The sequence below is a fragment of the Hippichthys cyanospilos genome, chromosome 1 (assembly GCF_059441005.1).
Source record: "Hippichthys cyanospilos isolate Australia breed blue-spotted pipefish chromosome 1, RoL_Hcya_1.0, whole genome shotgun sequence".
NCBI lineage: Eukaryota > Metazoa > Chordata > Actinopteri > Syngnathiformes > Syngnathidae > Hippichthys > Hippichthys cyanospilos.
Genome location: NC_142369.1, coordinates 30,725,001 through 30,744,269, shown reverse-complemented (window position 1 = coordinate 30,744,269; position 19,269 = coordinate 30,725,001). Strand labels below are relative to the sequence as shown.

General features: G+C 38.4%; 1 protein-coding gene across 1 annotated transcript in view; it reads left to right on the top strand.

The window, feature by feature from the left end:
* Positions 1–19,269, top strand: part of LOC148430086 (uncharacterized) — a 30,435-nt gene that overhangs the window by 496 nt on the left and 10,670 nt on the right. The window contains exons 2-4 of the mRNA XM_088418197.1: positions 13,647–14,599; positions 18,734–18,785; positions 19,033–19,156. Of these exons, the coding sequence (XP_088274323.1) occupies positions 13,647–14,599; positions 18,734–18,785; positions 19,033–19,156 (1,129 nt within the window). The remainder of the gene's footprint in view (positions 1–13,646; positions 14,600–18,733; positions 18,786–19,032; positions 19,157–19,269) is intronic.

Below are 19,269 nucleotides of genomic sequence, written 5' to 3'. Positions count from 1 at the left end.
CTGCACATTAATGTCGGGGTTCAGCAGTTGTATTTCAAACCCAACCCTGCCATGCTGACTAAAACATCCAGCCTTGCCAAAACTTTCCTAAATGTTTGTTTTATATAAAATCAGAGGCATGTGAAATAATTTAAAAATAATAATAATTTTATGTTTGCTCACATAATTCGGCAGGAAAATCCAAAATTCAAATTAATTGCTGCAATGATGATGATACAGTTAGAAATTTAATATTGCCCACACCTCTGATTGAGACTCACTGCATATCATTTGAAAACTACTGTATGTCTCCGATCAACAAGTGTGTAAACGGCCGGGTTGTCTCTTGGTGACGTTTCCTGTCAGTTGTTATTTAAGGTGAAAGTGTAAGTTTGACCTAGAATCTCAACATTAATGTCAGGGTAATGCAATAAAGTGCAAATTGACCAGTTGCTTAAGCCTTAAATATGGTTCACTTGATGCTACACGTGAGTTATGAAACATTTTATTAGATCAAGTGGACTTGTACCCACTATGTCAAACTGTTGAAATATACAATATACTGTCAATTTTCCATATATATATATATATATATATATATATATATATATATATATATATATATATATATATATATATATATATTTTTTTTTTTTGGTGAACGTGATCATATGTGCTGATTCTGTTTGTGTGGAAAATAGTGGTGTTCAATATTGCTGATTTTAGCATGATAATTCAACAAATCATCTATTTAAAACAAAACATTGGGGTGTGGTAAAATAGGGAATACTGAATAGCTTTTAATGAGGATCTGGCTAATCGTGCTCACACCGGAATATTAGTCACTCATGTTTATATTGTCAGATGTTTTTTTTTTTTCTTCCCCATGTTATTCATTGATTTGTCACTTTATATAAATTCTAATGATTGGACAAGAAATGTTTGTGAATTTATGGTTCTATAAAATATTGAACCTTTATTTCTCTCCTTATTTTTAAATTATGTCCTAATTTGTTTTTGTTTTATATGTTGGAGATGTAATTTTTCCATGTTTACTGGTGTCAACATGCCAGAGGATAAGCTTTGGCAGAGATCCTCAGTGGGCTTCCATCTGTCAAGAGTCGTCCTTTCCGCTGATGGACAATGGACGCTCAGCAGCAGTTTTAGTTCCTGTATGCATAGGGTGCTCACTATCTTTGCAATTATCTGCCTGAGGGGGCATGCTAAATGATGGCTTTGTCCTCTGCTCCCCTTTTGTATTAAGTTGATTTTTGGAACAGCATAAACAAGCTCTGAATTTATTCTATCCCCCATTAGAAAGAAACAGTAGCCATTGTCAGTTCGTTTTACTTCAGGAGTATTTTCAGATATTAAATTATGTTTTACTGCCGTGCTATGGCTCTCAAAATGTTTTAATTGCAATTGTGGGATATATTTATTACTTCATGAGTGGAAATGTAGGACTCCATTGAACTTTATTTTGAGTATTTACTTCAGTTATAAATGAATGGTCCATAAAGCTACTCTAATCTCCCATGAGAAATACTTCCTAACATTAATTCCTCAGTGCATGATGAAGTGAAAGGCAATAGAGCACAGAGTTGAGTAGCTCGTGTCACTTAGAAAATACAGTAGTTGGAATTTAGTGGCAGATTTTTCTTTTTTTTTTTTTTTATTTTTATTTTTTTAACCAAGCCAGGTTAATTGCAAACACATCATTTAGAATCGTTTCATGAAGTTCAAAATTACAATATATAGTGTTCCTATTGTCCGGAAGTCTACTGACAATATCAAAGTCAAGCTTCAGTGGATGCTATTAACAAGTATATCCAGAGTTTGACAGAGTCCTCTTTGCCACAGAGCTCCATTGTTCAAAAACTATCAAAGACACATCATCGAGCCAAAGCTATGTACTGGGTGACATGTTCCTTCATTACCATGAACACACATTCCCTAGCTTTCACCAAACCCCACATACAAATATTCATTGGAGCATGAAATATGTTTTAATCAACTACTAAAATGTACCCCCAAAATTTGACATTATTTAAGCCCCATTTCACAATTATGAGATGGAAGTGTCTGATTCCTCCCCCTGAGATTTGTGGGTAATTTAAGGATGAACATGCATAAATGTAAGAAACTGCCTAAAATGTGGAATAACAGAGAAACATTTCTACACATATTCAACTGGACAAAAAATAGAAGCTCCTTTCCTCTCCTATAGATGGTGATAGTGTGCATAAACAATGCACATTTAAAAATATTAACCAACAATATAATTTAAGTTGTGTATTTGCATTCTTCAACAAAATTGTTTTTTCTTGGGTCTCTGCTTCTTTCATTCATGTATTTTAAATGCAAATTTCAAACATTTTGAACTGTAGAATTCCTGCATCTTCATCAAAATGATTTATTTTTGGGTCCTTAGCTATTCTTGAAGTTTTGTGGAAACCATTAATATGTAAAAGGCCTTCCCCATGGCCGGGAAGAGGTCCTGCTGTAGGTGGAAAAGTTCTTCTAGGGATCTTGTCAGGAGTGATGGTCGGATGGAATTACTGGGTAGCAGTGGTGGACTGTCAGGGCCAGCAAGGTCTTCTGTGCTGGAGACAAAACAACACAAATACAGCCAACCCCCTAGGGTCATGACAGTTGTTTTTGTCGCAAAGCGGGGAAAATACCATAAATATATATATATATATATATATATATATATATATATATATATATATATATATATATATATATATATATATATATATATGAATATATATATATATATATATATGAATATATGAATAAAAGCTGAATAAAAGTGTCAATGGGCAATGATTAATATTTTGAATTCCAAAAACTCGGGGTGGGAATCTTTGACTGTCTTACGATTCAATTCCAATTTTGTTGTCACCAATTCAAAATGATTCGATTCAATCAAAAACGATTTGTGCTTCAATCTATAGATTTGCAAAGCATGATCATACAACTTCAGTCTGCTTTGCAAGACAGAGTAAAAAAAGGAAACCTTTTTTTTTTTTAACATTTACTAAGTTTTGATTTGTAAGGAATATGCCTTATTCCCCCAAAATAACATCTGTACAACTGTTACTCTTTGAAGCTAGATATAAATTACATAGCTGTTATATTTTATAAAAAAGATTAAACAAAAATTTTAAAGGTTGAACAAGATACATTGTCATTTCCAAGTAAATTGCAGTACCAAAATATTATGTTAAAAATTGTTGACCAAATGAAAATTTTTTCTCGGTACATTTAAGACAGTGGTGTCAAACAAATTTTTATTTTGGGCCGCACTGTAGTCATAGTTTCTGTCAGAGGGCCGTCACAGGGACTGTGAATTCAAATACATTTTAAGTGTGTCCATCACACATTTACCAAGATTTGATATCAGAAGCCGGCAAAAACTGTTCAAAAGAGATTTGGAGAATAGGACAGTTTGTTTTTCTTCCCCCAAATTTTTAAAAGTTAAAGACATCTTGCAATTTTGGTATTTCAGTCAGAAACCTGAAGTCACATCAGCATTTCAAGGGCCACAAAAAGTGAGGTGGCGGGCCGGATCTGGCCCCCGGGCCTTGACTTTGACACCCGTGATTTAAGACAAACAAAAGATGCAAATAAACTTTTTCAAGTGAGAAGCTAAATTGTTCAGTTTATTCATCTCTGAACATATTGGGAGAATTACCCTAACCCTCAGTCACAATTGTGACAAAAATGTTTTAAATATTTTGAATGTTTTTGGTTAGGCATATCACAATGTGACATTATTGTAAAATAATCTTGAGCAAAAATATTGCTGTATTGACATTACAGCTCTAAAATAGATAAATTAAAATCTTTTGGGGTAAATAGCTATTTTCTAGATTATATAAACCGTTTTAGTCATAGCATAAATGCACAACAATATTTTGAAAGTTGACTGATTTGAAATTAACTACCATCGTGTGACGGTTGATTATTCCAAATCAATCGTTCAACTACTACGTGTATCAATTGTACAGTGTGAATTCTATTATTTTATGTTGATGAGAGTCAATTTCTCCTTAAATAGCCTTGCTCTGTCTGTCAGTCTCGCATTGGCACCAGGTTGTTTTCGATAGCCAAAAACCTCTCAGACAGCCGACTTCGTTTGTTTGGACCGGAAATGTTTGATTAGCTCGAAAGACTTTAGCTTCAGAGTAGCAATTGGGTAAAACAGCCAAAGAGTGTGAGTCATATTGAGAGGAAACCCCCCGTTGCAAGCTGTATTTGTTTGAAACAATTGTTTAGCAACGACCACAGCAAAAATCATGCATTGGGGACGCAGGAACGCAGGCAAACAAGATATATAATTGTATATATACAAACGATAAATGTCATTTACTTATTTTTACTGTATTTTGGGTATGATGAAGACGAATTAGACAAACGATGATCAAAGATGACAGCATATAAGAGAAGTGCATGGCTCAACAAGATAGAGTCTTCAATGGGCATCTTAGTGGAAGTGTAATTATCTTACTGTTTGTTAATATAGATACAGTAGATCATGTTCAAGATCTGGAAACAATTTCTTTAAACTGATTATAACCAGTCTGTAAATGATACATCCTCTCTGCACTGTAGGGTTCCACGGGTTCGTTTGAACAGGCATCACAGCAGAAGCTCCCTTGAGAGAAAATATGCGCAAATATCTATCTCACACATGAAGGACAGAACCTGATTCTACTCACTCACTCACTCACTCACTCACTCACTCACTCACTCACTCACTCACTCACTCACTCCCTTGTGAAGAGACCACAGCTGTAATCACTTTCAATCATCGACTCAAATTGACCCTGTAAATAAAATGTTGATCAAACATAACTGTACTGAAATAAGCCTTTCATACTGTAAGTCTGTCATAATGCCAAGTGTGATGAAAATATGCTGAGTTTGCACCCAAGTGGACAACGAGGGTGACCATGGAAATGCCAAGGCTTAATATGGTTGTTTGTGTACTCTGAGCTGGACGTGCTTGCTCTAACAGGAGCCCACCAGGGGAGGCATAGACATCACAGGCGTGGAGTGTGTATTAAAAAGAGGGGTCGAGCATGCGTGCTTACCACAGCAGCGAGGGTTAGTCTTTTCTGCCATCTCTGATATCAACGAAAGCAGGAAGTTGCCAATGTGGAGTAAATATTTTTTTTAAAACTGGGAAACTAGTTCAAAACCCAAATGTGTTTACATTTGAACACTTTAAAAATACGTTTGAACATGCTTGCGTGTACATCCAAACGCACTTGTTGTTTCCGTAACGCTGTTTTTTACCAGTCAAAAATTGCTACTCCACATGGATATCATCAGCACATTGAGGGGCAATTAATAAAATACCAACATGCGGCTTTTGTCTTTGTTGACGGAGTGAACTTACAGTAATACAGTATAGAGCACATCAAGTGCTCAAAAGCACTTTAAAAAGGTTCTCTTTTAATTCAATCTACAACTTTATAAATATCTTTTCATGATTTTTTGTAGAATGTTCCTGTCAGGAACTGACAGTAGAGTGAAAGTACAGAGTACAATGAATTTGAGTACTTTTTAATGTTCTCGCCATAAATCCATTCAAACATTTGTTTTTGATGTGCATAGGCAGCCCGAAAGCTAGTATTTGTTCCTGCTGTCCAATGAGAGAATTTGTTTATTTTTTGTGAGTATTGTGTTTTGACTGGCAAAACTGAATAGATTTGTGTTTGTTTTTGTGTGCGTGCGGGGGTTAAAAAACGATTCCAATTTGTACTTAAGGTTAAAAATTGCTGTGCTGTTGTCCTAAGTACTCACTGAAGAATATACTCTGTGTGTGTGATTGATGTTGCGAACGGACTGCTGCTGCCGAAGCGCTAGCCTGTGAAGTGGTGCCACTTTTCTCCTCCAGTAAACAGGCATGGTGAGGATTCCTGCCCCCTTTTGAGAGGCCCGCCAGCCTGTTTATGAGCCAGATGAGTGTGTGTGGTTCAGCAGAAGCCAGCTCATGTTGCAAAGTTTTCACAGTGGTGTCGTCAGCCTGGGTGGTTTAAAAAAAAAAAAAAAAAAAAATCCTTTTTGCAGCCAAACAGTAGACTGTCAGATTGTGGACTCGTGGCTTAATCCTATTAGGACAGCGGTCTTATACTGTAAAGCTATAGTTTTTTTTGTTCTTAGAGCTATACTGTACCAACATTTTTTTAAATACCAGCTTTTCATTAAAAAAAAACAAATGTTTTTATTTGTAGCCATTAATACTTGGTCCTTTTTTGAGCCTTGCCACGTTTGTTTCTCTCAATTTTAATTTGGGCTGATGCCCCACCCCCACATCCAAAGATCAGCAACTAATCGGATGTTTCCCTTCACAAGTCAAGTCATTTTTAGATAATTGTTGTTTTCAGTTGATCTGCTTCTGTCCAGGGGAGCTCATCAGTGGCACAACTGGGGCACAATGACACGTCGTTTCTTACGTAAACTTTAGTTTGCCTTTAACTGATTAGCATCACTTCATTAAAACATTATCGCTCACCAAAACGACGCTGCGGCCTATTGTTGTGACATGAGGAAAGGCATCTTTGAATAATTACGGACCGCCATTGGAGCGGCCTGTGATGTAACAGAACTAAGATGTTTGGCATTAAAAGAATGTCCCATTTCCATTGGACACTGCGGCACTCTGGGGCCCCTTCATGTGTAGTCTACCATGCACATCCCAGTCCAGGGGACCTCCCAGCTTCTATATCATGGTGGGAGACATAATACCTTCTCTCTTTGGCTGCATTCAAAGCTACGTTTTCTAAGCAAGAGAGATGAGCAAGAACTACAAATGACAACTGAGATGAAGTGAAAACTGCGTTTATTTTATTTTTTAATAGAATGGAGCCACTATACTCTTCTTTCTGGCCTATTGAGAATTGGTTCACCTCATTGCGCAACCTTGCTGCAAAGACTCCGAGCCCCAAATCGGCTTATTGTTCGATGTAACTGGCTTTTTTGGCTTGACTGCATAGATTGTTACCGTTGCAGCAACAATTCAAAGTCAAAGTGCAAAATAAATACAATCGTTTGACTCAGTGTATGAAAATTACAAATGAGGTCATATAAGCAACAAGGCAAATAGCTCACTCCTACGCACTTCTGTTTTTCTCACATCTGCTCTAACATAAGGATTTTTTTTTCTCTGGTTTTTGCTCAAATGACATTTTGTATCCATTTCATATTGATTACAGTTCCCCTACTTGTCATTGTCCGGAAGAGGGTGAGAGGGTATTTTGTGACTTCGTCTGCCTCAAAGCTGAGCGATTTGGGTATGCTAAGTTAAGTAGATGGCTGTTCACCTAATAGCGAAATGTCCCCTTGTTTGTGAGTTCAACTCTACGCTCTGGAGTGTTGGTGAGTGGGCAGTGCAAGTGCATCATGTCATGCTCTAATGCAATTGCCTCCAAATGTCAGTTATTCACTGAAACAACCTTCAATTAGGGGAGGAAGCTGATATAATTGATACATTTTCCGGAACCTTCAGTGTGCTTATGTGGTTATGTAACTTGCAAAGATATGGTTTGTACTTGTAGTGGACAATTTTTAGAACATTTGCTTTTTCCACGTTAGATTCAACTGAACACTCAAGCTAATTGACGATTTAAGTACCGGTAAATTACAATTTCTCACCTAGCATTCGGAAACATTTTTTTTTTTTTTAAAGGGTTATCCAGCATATTTTCGATGCACCCCTCCACCGATGCACCTGATTCAAATAATTTTGACTGGTAGTTTGCACTCTTTCAAAACCAAAAGCTGGCTTCCTTCTTCACTTTCTTTGAGATCTCTTTGGAGCTACTCACAATATAGTTCATCCAAACCTCTGCCGGGTTCAAAATCAATCCCTGATATCCGATCTGGACTTTTACTTTAATTGTCCAAAACAAAATAATAGAAAGTACTCTTAGTATAATGCAGTGTAGCTGTTTACAACCACAGAGATAGTTTTAAAGAGAAGACCCACAAAATAATTGTGTCTCTTGATAGTGTCAAGCATATGTGATTATTACTTGACTGATACTTAATTTTATGTAAAACATTTTTTATTGCCTTCAATTATGCAAATATACCTAATGCTGTGGCTTAAGGTGTGCATATTGTGTATAGCTAGTTCATTAAAGAAAAAACCTTTTCGTCAATTATTTGACAAAAAAAATGTCAGACTATGTAGGGGCAACAGTCAGTTACAACGTATGTTTAAAGACTGAAGAAACCAAAACAAGTACAGAAGCGAAAACTGTCGCCAAGAAACCAAAAGCACAAGCCAAATTATGTCTCGTTATCCTACGTCTAATAAATAGGGCCTGGTGGAAAGCAATCACGGTCGATTGCACTAAACGTAGTTGAAGACAGGGTGCTCTTTATACTTTTTTATAATCCACTTCAATGATGGCAGAGGCTGTTTTGATAAACTACTGCGTATTTAATCTGTACTATGGTTCATTCAAATTAATTCAATGTGTATTAAACTTCTTTTAAAGCAATAATGCCTTTAATGTGCCATTATTAGTAAAAACACAGTAATCTATTGATAAAAATTAAAGATAGGATATGATGAGCTATGCCTAGGGTCTTAGCATCGCATCTCTGCTTTTTGCAGACGATGTGCTGATGTTGGCTTCTTCAGGCCATGATTGCCAACTCTCACTGGAGTGTTTTGCAGCTGAATGTGGAATGATTGGTGTGAAGATCAGCACCTCCAAATCTGAGAACATGGTCTTCAGTTGGAAAAGGTGTGTTCCCTCTCAGATTCATTGATGATATCTTGCCCCAAGTGGAGGAATTTAAGTTTCTTGGGGTACTGTTGACGAGTGAGGGCTGATTGGATTGACAGGTGGATTGGCACACCATCTGCCGTGATGAGTACTCTTTATCGATCCGCTATGGTAAAGACGGAGCTGAGCCTGAAGCCGAAGCTCTCGATTTTTACCCGTGGATTTACGTTCCAACCCTCACCATTGGTTAAGAGTTCACTAAACATTCGTCTCGCATCAAATAAACTAGACACAAAACCTGAAAATCTATAGGTTCTAGCTTCCCCTTTTTGTGCTCATTTCAGTCCAATACTGTACATGTATAAATTTGATTTATTTGTCCATATTCTCTCTTTTTTTAACATTTTACAAATTAATCAGTTTTTTTTTTTCTTTTTTGGAGTTTTTTTTCTCACCCCCCAGTACAAGTCATGTTCTCAAGTGGCTCTTTCATGCATTTAGTCTAAATCACATGTTGTGTGTTACCTGTCTCTAATTGGGGTTTGTCAATCTGGGTCGTTCCCACGGACCAAAAGTGAGACTAACTCAAGAACTCATAAACACAATGTCTCCTACAAAGGTCTGATGTTTTGTTCCTTGGCCCTGCCACACATCTGCCTCTGCTTAGGCCTGAGGTCCCCCTCGATCCTCAACCACCTGCGAAGAATTACAGCCAGTATGTTTAAAAAAAAAAAAAAAAAAAAAAAAAAAACTCCCTCGGGTCACCTAAGCAACCCACATCAGCAAAACACAGGCCTTAATATAAAGGAAGATCAGCAGAGTTGAATAGTTCACTTCCAAGCTGCTTTAAATTTGGAAACTATTAAACTTCAATCAAGGGTGTTATTTGATGATTTATACCTTGTTTCTCCGTACCTTTGACTGATTAACTTAATAGCGTGATTCCAATTTTGGAAAAACATGCCATACGTAACAAACCGAGGTAGGTGACATTTAATTTAAAGACCTGTTCATGTCCATTAATGATCAGATCTCCCCGCCTAAACAAAATGATTAGAGATTTAACCCTTGTTGCTGTTATAGATACTCACATGTGCTTCATTTATGTCGAGATGAAAAAAGCCTTAAAATATTCATTTTCTCCATCAGGACTGCCCAAATCTTTTTGCCTCAATATCTACTTTTCCAGCAGCCAACATCCCGCGATCGAACGGAAGGGGAATGAGTGAGCTTCGGGAAGTGATCTGTTTATTTTTTAGAAGTGCTACAAGATGTACGGGACAATGCGCTACCTATCAAGCCCCGGTATCATAGTCAAAGCCAAACATTGTGAGGAAGTCATGCAATCCATCAAAATAAACTGAATTTATGGTACAAGTAAAATGACATGAACGGCATTGGAATGCTTTGATTTTGAAGTTCTTCCTAGAAGCAACAACACTCAACCAACTTCATAATCTTGGCTCCCGGAGTGAGCAGGCTGCGTTGTAAGCAGTTGCTGTTCTGAAATCAATCGCGTTCACAGGGTGGTATTTGGAAATGAAGTTAAAAATGTTAATTCAAAGCACTAAAAAAAAATACGTGGGTTTTTTTTTTTTCAATTGACATTTTTTTTTAACGTTCATTGTTTTTCAGCTTAGTTTTTTTTTTTTTTTTTTTTAGTGTAATGTTATGCAAGCGACCAAAATAGTTGCATAGACTGGTAGACCGTGGTTTACAGTAAATATGTTTATTGTACTTTTTAGTGTACCAGGAGATAATCTTCTAACTGAATGCAACTTTTATAACACTAATGGCATAGTTTAAAACATGTCCTTGATGTGATATGATGTGATGGGCCACATCACATCATATAATGCATGGCGAGTTAACCTTATTTAAAACTATTGAATATACATTTCATACTCAATGTAACTCACTATGATTCACATAATTAAATGTACAGATTTACAAAAAATACTTTGACATTTAAAAGCAACGCTACAGAATAAGAACGAGCTCACTAAAATAATTATACAAGATATTAGAATTCATTGTTTTTTGAGAGACATGAGTCCGAGAGAAAATGGCATGGTTTCAAACCCGAATGTAAAAGAAGCCAAACTTTTGCTGACTTCACTTCTGTTGGCTGCCTCTTCCATTTGTGTCCAACATAAAGGATACATGCTACTTCCTGATGTTTTTCTGTGAACTCATGGCCCCACTAATCGATCCCAGCCTGCAGACCATAGAGCCCCACTGGGATTGTATTTCATTAGTATTTATTAAATGTATTCAGGACATAAACCATGCACTAATTTGTAGACTAGTATCGCAACTTTAAAGTGTTTTGCATTTAACTGACGGCTGTTTAAAGACTGTAGAACTGGAGTATGTTTTGATGTCTTTGTACTGGTCAAAACCTGAGCTGCAGCGTTCTGAATGACCTACTAACTTTTTGCGGGAGTCCAGTCAGAGGGCCATTACAATAATTAAGTCTATTGGAGATAAAAAATGGAAAAACTCCTGGTCTTTTTGACATATGGAACCCTTCACTTTTTTAACTGTTAAAAGGCTATTTTAGTGATTTGACAATGATTTGATATGACTGCTGAAAGTGATGTGATTTTTTTTTTTAGTATTCTCATGTCTTTCACTTGGTTGTGGATTTCAAAGGTGGTGACTCAGAGTGTTTCAAAACCGCAATCCTCATTTTACTATTGGTAAAAACATCTACCTCAGATTTGTTCGGTTTACCTCAAGGAAATTGTTTTCATCCAATTGTTAATTTACTTTAGATGATACAACACCTTGAACTGTGGTCATTTGGGGAAATCGATAGATATACGTAGGCAGGGGTGCACACCATTTTTTTTTCGTGGGTTACTCACATAAGAACCAGGGCGCGGTGCTTGGTACTAACCCTTTCTTTCCACCATTTCATTCATTAAAAATAAATCAATGTCTTTCTCAGTGTCGCTCCCACATTAAGCCCACTGTCTGTATGCACACAGCGACATTGCATTATTAAAACCTGCATTGTTAAAATGTTTCATAAGTCCATCAGTTGTGGTTTATGTGGTTCCTTCAGGGACCGGTTTAATGAATCCAAGTCGAATGTAAATTCTCTGTCACTGTAGAGTGACAACATAAACATCTCATGAGAGTGATACACAGGCTACAGCCGGTGCAAGCCGCTTCAGTAAACAAACAAATATCCTCAGCATAGGAAGACATGGGATGTGCATGCTTAGCTTTTGAAAGGTGGGGAGAAAACTATAACCATAGATACAACATACTGCGTTGCATCCTCGCTGCGCAGCACTACGCAGCCATTATAAACGAAAGCGGTTCCACTTCCTGCGTATCCACCACGCTGCGTGGTGGCTGTGCCGTTGCACTACAGTCAGCCAACTTTACCAAGGACTTGAAAGATCTGCTCCACCGCCATGCGCCGGGATCAATCCCACACTTCACAAAGCACCAAACAGGAAAAAAAACCTGATCAACATCCAGATTTGCACAGAAAAAGAACTCCACATGGACAAGACTGCCCTCCTTTGCTAAATGATCGAATGGGCCCAAAATCTATTGGTTTTGCTTCTCTGTGCCATTGTCATTGAGACAATAATAGCAAACACTTTTTCTGTTAATTGGCACCGTAACACGTGAACAAATACATATTACTGTTTGAGTCAGGATTCCATCAATTCATTTAAAAGTTCAAATGAATACTGGATGAACTCACCCATTGTAAATGAAGCACGCAATGAAGTGTTATCCACGCAAACTTTACACAAATGAAACCTTGGTTTGTTTACAGAAGTTTAGAAAACTTTAATTTTATTACCGTTTTTTTTTGTTTTGTTTTTTTAGTAGTCCCAACCGCAGTTTGACATTGCACCGTTCCAGCATTGGATCAGAGACGCTGCAGTGGGCAGTGTAGTGCGGCATCACGGATGTGGCGTAACACGGAGCGCAGTGGGGCAGAAACGCAGTTTGTTGAATCTGCGGGGCAAGTGGAATCCACTACCTTCCTGCATTTTGTCTCGCCACTCTGCAAGAGCGCAATTAAGCTATTGCTACTCGATTAGTTTGGTTGGTCGCCACAAGTTGCGCGACATTCATGTACTATTTTCATTCTTGCCAAATCAAGGATTACTGAAAATGTTCGACCCTGTATCAAACGCACCTGTTTGTCAAGACATGATCAGTAATTCAAGCCACATCACGGCACATTTTGGAGCCAATTTTCAGGGGAAAAAAAACCTTAGGTACCATTGTTGTCATGGGTGAAAGTAGGAAAGGTATGCAATTGCGCGAAGTGAAGCACGGTACGCATCAGTGATTTCTGTCTCTCATGCGTACCTGCGAACCACTTATGTGCATGCCTAGATATAGGTGTGTGTCATTTTGCCTCGAGAGCCAAGAGTTGGGTTGTGAAAAATTTGACCCAAGGGTAGCCTACAAACTGAACAAAAGGGGTTCTGGACTGACCTTTGAGGACCCCACATCATACCCATTGATCAGATTAAAAACTTCCCATGGTCAGAAATGAATAATTTATTCCAAGTTGGATCCGAACCATTATAGTACTGGTCTAAGTAATAAACATCAGGGGGGGGGAATCAAGGGCATGAGGATTGAATGGATGGATGTCATTACAAAAAAAAAAAAAAAAACATTTTCAGCAGAAAAAAAAAGAAAAATAAACTTCAGATTGCTGTACCCTTCCGTGCCTATAAAATTGTACAGACACAATACTGTATCGTGATTTTCATGCTATGAGATTAGAGTTAACTAACATCAAGACACATATTTAAAATAAAGGATTCATTTTAGTTACCCTAATATTACCCTAGATTGCTTAGTGTCTCTTTAAGCATCTCCATAGGTGGCCAACATTAGACAACTGTGTCCTAATTTATTTTGCAGGTATACTTTGACTGTGGTGCCAAGGTGGATGTGGTTGATGCCCAAGGACTGATTCTTTCCCCCGGCTTCCCTTACAACTACTCTTCTGGGACCCACTGTGTTTGGCAGTTCTTTGTACCTGTGGATTATCAACTTATCCTTGAGATATTTGACTTTGATGTGTTTGAAAGCCATGAGTCTTCTGCACAGTACTCATCCATTTCTAGTTATACGGATGATGATGATGATGATGATGGACAAGAAGAGTTGAGTAATGTTCCTAACAGTTTGGCATTGGATGCGCCTTTATCAGAAGATATTGTGCAGATTGATCCAAAGATCCAGCAGTCCTCTCAAGATACTGAGGTGGAGCCAGCAGTGGTCCATGAAGAGTCAACAAAAGTCTCAAGCTCTGCCAAAAGATCTATAGATCGTTCCTTTAGCCTTACCTCACCACCTACCACTTCTCTTCTCATTCCGGGAGCCATGTTTAATACGGATACGAGTATCAACGCGGCCTCCTCCTCCCATTTTAGGGAGGTAGATTTCAATCAAAGTTCTATCCCAACCGTGACTATGGTGACCGCAGTTGCTTTGCCACAAACCACCGACACAACACCCTTGAGCCCTAAAGCGCAGCAGTCGGGGCTTGACGCCTGCCCCCACGACGTTCTCTATATCTCAGATCTCATCACCTTTTCCTCGAGATTCTGTGGGTCGAACAGACCGCCTGGGAGCCAGTTGGTGTTTGGCTCTAGTCAGGAGATGGTGGAGGTCATCATGGAGCTCATTACAACCACTCACTGGGGCCGGGGCTTTGCCCTTCTCTTCCACTACAACAATATGACCAAGCCAGCCGGTGAACGGAGAAGCTTTGTTTCCACAGCTGCAAAGGTAGACACTCTACTGGCTGCTGTGAGTGGGGCTGCCTTCTTCGCTTTGATACTTACCAGTGTTCTCTGCTTCATATTCAGGTAATATCTGTAAACTTACCTACTGTAGGGAAGCACGTTTCAAACACATGATTCCTACAATAAGTGAAATGTCCCTTGACTTTTTTTTTTTTGCACACCGAGGCTCCTTTTTGGTCTTATTTGATGCTCCCGCTAAAAATTGAGATGTACGGAAATGCCGAAACACTGCTCACTGTCATTTGCATACCGTGCTCACACTATGTACACTGAATGCTTTCCACCTAGAAGGAAATTGTAATACCCTGTGCATATTTGAAATGACGGATTAGTTTGGGGGTGGTAATGTGTCTGCTGGCCACATGTGAAAATTGATATAGAAATGTTGTCAAGCTAATTTTCTTGAGTACACACAAACACACACGCGCACACACACACACACACACACATTATGAATCATGAGTCATCCCTCTTACAATATAGGCGATGCAATGCAATACTTGGTATCGGTACTCACCCATCCCATGTATTTTATTATTTAACATAAGGGATAATTGAATAGGTTGTCTTTCAATTTTCTATTTCAGCAATTTCTACAGTAAAACATTGTGACAGACACGTGAAACTTTGTGTGTACTTGGCCAACTCTGTCAAAAAGAATCTAACAAGAACTCTGGAAACCAAAACAAACTAACAAACAAGGAATGCTTAGAAATGCATCAATACCAGGGAAGTAACACGTTAAGGGTAATTATGGTGAGTAATCAACATTTGAACATGATTTAAAATCTCCAAAAAGTTGAACCCTCATGAAGCTACACGGAGCATGTAAGTTACGGGTGCAGCAGCCACCAAATGAACACAAGTCGCTGTTTACACACCCATCTGCTTCTCCATAAGAGAAACAATATATAATAATATAATGAGCCACATAAAGAATAAAGAAATAAAGAAAGAATAAAGAAATATATAATAATAATAAAGAAAACCATAATAGAGCGAGAGATTTCTTCAACGTTTACATCATAAAATGCAATCTTTTCGGTTAAGATCATTTTTGTCTCCACTCATTAAAAAGTGTAGGTCCTAGTAGGTCTCATATCTAAGGGCAATGAATGAATGCATTTTTCTGATTAGTATGTTAGAAGTTATCTATATTTTAGGTTCATATTTTCAACCTTTTTTATTGCTTTGTTTCCTGACAGAATAATGCTTTTGAAGTCTTATGTTTTAAATTGTTTTTCCCTTTGATTCAAATGATGTCGGTGTAACCGTAAAACCTCCCCATAGCGCATTGTTACGTTGACTCAGCTTGAAATCCCATTCCGTGATGTGATAACCTTTGATTAGTTCGGTTTGGCAGCAACTGCGCAGCTCCCTTGATGTGAACTATTCTCGCCATAGTCAGTGGGGCATTTACGGTACAGCACCTGGCCTTAATTCCTGCGCACAAAACCGAGGCTGCCTGAAAGTGAATGGGTTGAGACGTGGGCTGAAATAGGCACAATGGGGAGAAAGAAAGCCCTGCATTGAGTTTGGTGCAAGTACACTTGTCATATAGTCGAAGGGTATAATTTACTAGCTCGTTCATCCCAAGAGACAATAAACACAAACTTGGGAGTTGAGTCATTTGTAATACTAGCTGTTCAAACAAGATGGCTGTTTTGCCCTTGTGAGCCAGAGCCAGGAAGGTATCGAGTTGTCAGCATCTTGAAAACTATTTATACTGCATGTGTGCATCTTGGGGCCTGATTTGATAAGATCTTAAATACCAGACATTAAACTGCGCTCTCTAAAGCCCAGTCCACATGGCAGGATAATATTTTGCTCCAATTATGATATCCCGACAATCTTAAGGATGCTCATATTCGCGTAATGGCTCCAAAGATAAATCTTACCTGATATTCCTACCTTGTGTGGTGTTTCTTGGGCCACTCTGACCTGAAATTGGGGATATTCAACATATTGGATTGTGCTGGCTCGACTTCTCACCGTGTGTGGTAGTCGTGAGATAGTCGTGATGGGACAAAAAGTTCAGAGAATATCAGGAGTGTGTCTACCAAGCGTGTGTCAAAGTGAGCTACATTCGAGCAAGACTCGGAAATTATGGAATCGTACATTGGAACCGGAGCAGAACAGAGGAATTTCCCCTTTTTGGGGCGTCAAACTCGTTTTTGTCGAGGGCCATCTTGTCGCTACAACTTCCCACATTGGGCCGATAATGATGAGGAAACCAAATCAATTTTAAATTGTCTCATAGTATTGTTGCTGTACGCAACAAATTAATGGCTTAGAAGTTTTGAAATCAGGAGGAAAGCATCACGGTTTTTTGATTCATTCTTGATTTTACCGTAACTAAACAAACCAAAAAAATTGCAAAATCCATACACAACAAGTCTATGAGATTGTCATCATGTGTGGAGTCTCCGCATTTGAAGTCTGCCGACGCTTTTAAAAGCTTGCTTACATCTAATAGATTGTGCAGGCTCATGGTAACGTCAACAATGAAGTGAAAACTTGAGTACTTAAGTGTTTTGCGAATTAGGGATTTCTGATGATTTTTACCATGGACTAATTGGGTGAGCCCAGCAAGTGCAAAATTGAGTTAGATGTAAAAATAAAGGGCAAAACACCTACGTAAAACCGAATCACAGGTGATAAACTAACTGTTCTGAATATAAACTCCATCGACAACTCATTCTGAATGCCTGGCAAACGGATGTCTGTGAAGATGCTGGCTAAGATTGTTAAATCTGAAATGCTTTTCAACATTGACTTTTTTGACACATTTTCTTTCTGTGTCGCCAACCATGGACCAAACAATTTTCCATTTATTTTTTTTTTATAATAAAAATGCCAAATACTAAATCAGGTATGTTTGTTCATTCATTTTTTGTAATGCAACATACGTTTTGATGGTTCAACACCGTTTTATATTTTGTCTGTATTTCCCATGTAATAAGTTACACAAAAAACATTGCATGACTTAACAAGTCGGACGTCTCAGTGGCGCAGTGAATAGCGCGTCCGCCTCGCGGTTAAATGGACCTGAGTTCAAATTCACTTCAAATTGTCCTTAGGTGCGCTTGGTTGAATGAATGGTTGCTCGTCTGCAATTGGCTTGCAACCAGTTCAGGATGTCCCCAGCCTACCGCCAGCTGGGATAGGCACCAGCATCCTGCGACCCTAATGAGGATAAGCGGCTTTAGAAAATTGATGGATGGACTTAACACGTCTCTCCAAATTACTTGCATTACTGAACAGGGAGACTGGCTTTACAGTAACAGTCACGGTAATCTTTTCTTATTTAGATTTCATATTTCATTCTTCATATTTGATTTGCATTTGATCCCAAATAAACCAGCATAAACGTGTACGTTTTGATGTCTCAGGCTGTTTCATCACGTACGTGACGAGCCATCAATAGGAGGTAAACGTCACGAGTGGCGGTGAGAGGAGTGCCCTCATCATTTTAAACCTTCAGTAAATGATGGCCTTCGTGTATTATCTGTCAGGTTCAAATGATTCATGACAAGGAAATAGAGAGCACATGTTCAGTAAAGTGAAGCAGCAATTAACAAGAACAATCCAAGTGTTTTGCAATCCAGGAAATGCCTGATCATGAACCCTTAAGTCCATGAGCAGCCTGGTGGCAATCTTTTCCTGTTGAGGTGTTTGCAATTATTTTAAAATGACTTCCCACAAATCAGTACAACGTGATGAGAGGCCAGGTCTTGGATGTTGAAAAGCAGTGCTAAGATTAAGTCCCAAGATCCCCTCTGGTAAAAAAAATATCCAAAGGTGGGTGAGAGTCACAGCAGGCGTTCCTCTCAGTTGGTCGGTGTTTGGTAATGGGCTCATTCAGCTGTAAGAGCAATTTTTAATAAGTGAGTACTTGTTCAAATACTTCAGCATGCTTCATTGGCCCATTTGGCGTTGAGAAAGGAATGGAAACAACTGAAAATGGGTGAATATATGAGCATTGTGTTGACTTATTGAAACTATTACAGTAAGTTATTAGTTGCCATACATGTCACCTACTGTAAGTGTAATATATCTGCTGTTTAGGTGAAACTTATAAATATTAAATGGTCATTATCGTTTTTCTCATTGAAACCCCTTTGAATGGTTATACATGCAGAAAAAGAAACTATAAACAAAACACTTGAAAATGAATGAAAATGCTTTTAATTACAGGCCCAAAATGTGTCATAAAAGAGAGAGGTCCTGCACATCTACCAGCACTGAGGTACAAACACAACTCTGCACTCAAGCTCTGTTGAATTTAACCACAACAGTACCATAGGTGTCAGAAAACTAAGTGGGGCCATGCCAATTATTGCCACTTTTTCCAAAAGTATTTTATTTATTGATTAATTTTAATACTTGATCACTGCCACGTGATCAAACGCATGTTGAGCAACTCACCTCATAAAGCAAAGCACTGCTGCTGTCAGGTTTTAGGTGAAAAACTGACTTGTTGTAATGCGCTCTAGGTCCCAGAGGCAGTTCAGGACACTAGGGCGGAGTTAAGTGAACTGCAACCGATGGCTGAGAATCGGACCAACCGGGAGGTGATCGTGGATCAAGAAAGCAGCAAGTACAGCACACCGCGCACAGGCGAGAAGACACAACATGATTGCCATATCTGACTCCATTCCGAATACTTTGTTATGATTAGCACCTTTGAAAGAATTCCGCCTTTAAAAATGCAACTTTATGTCCTCCAAAAA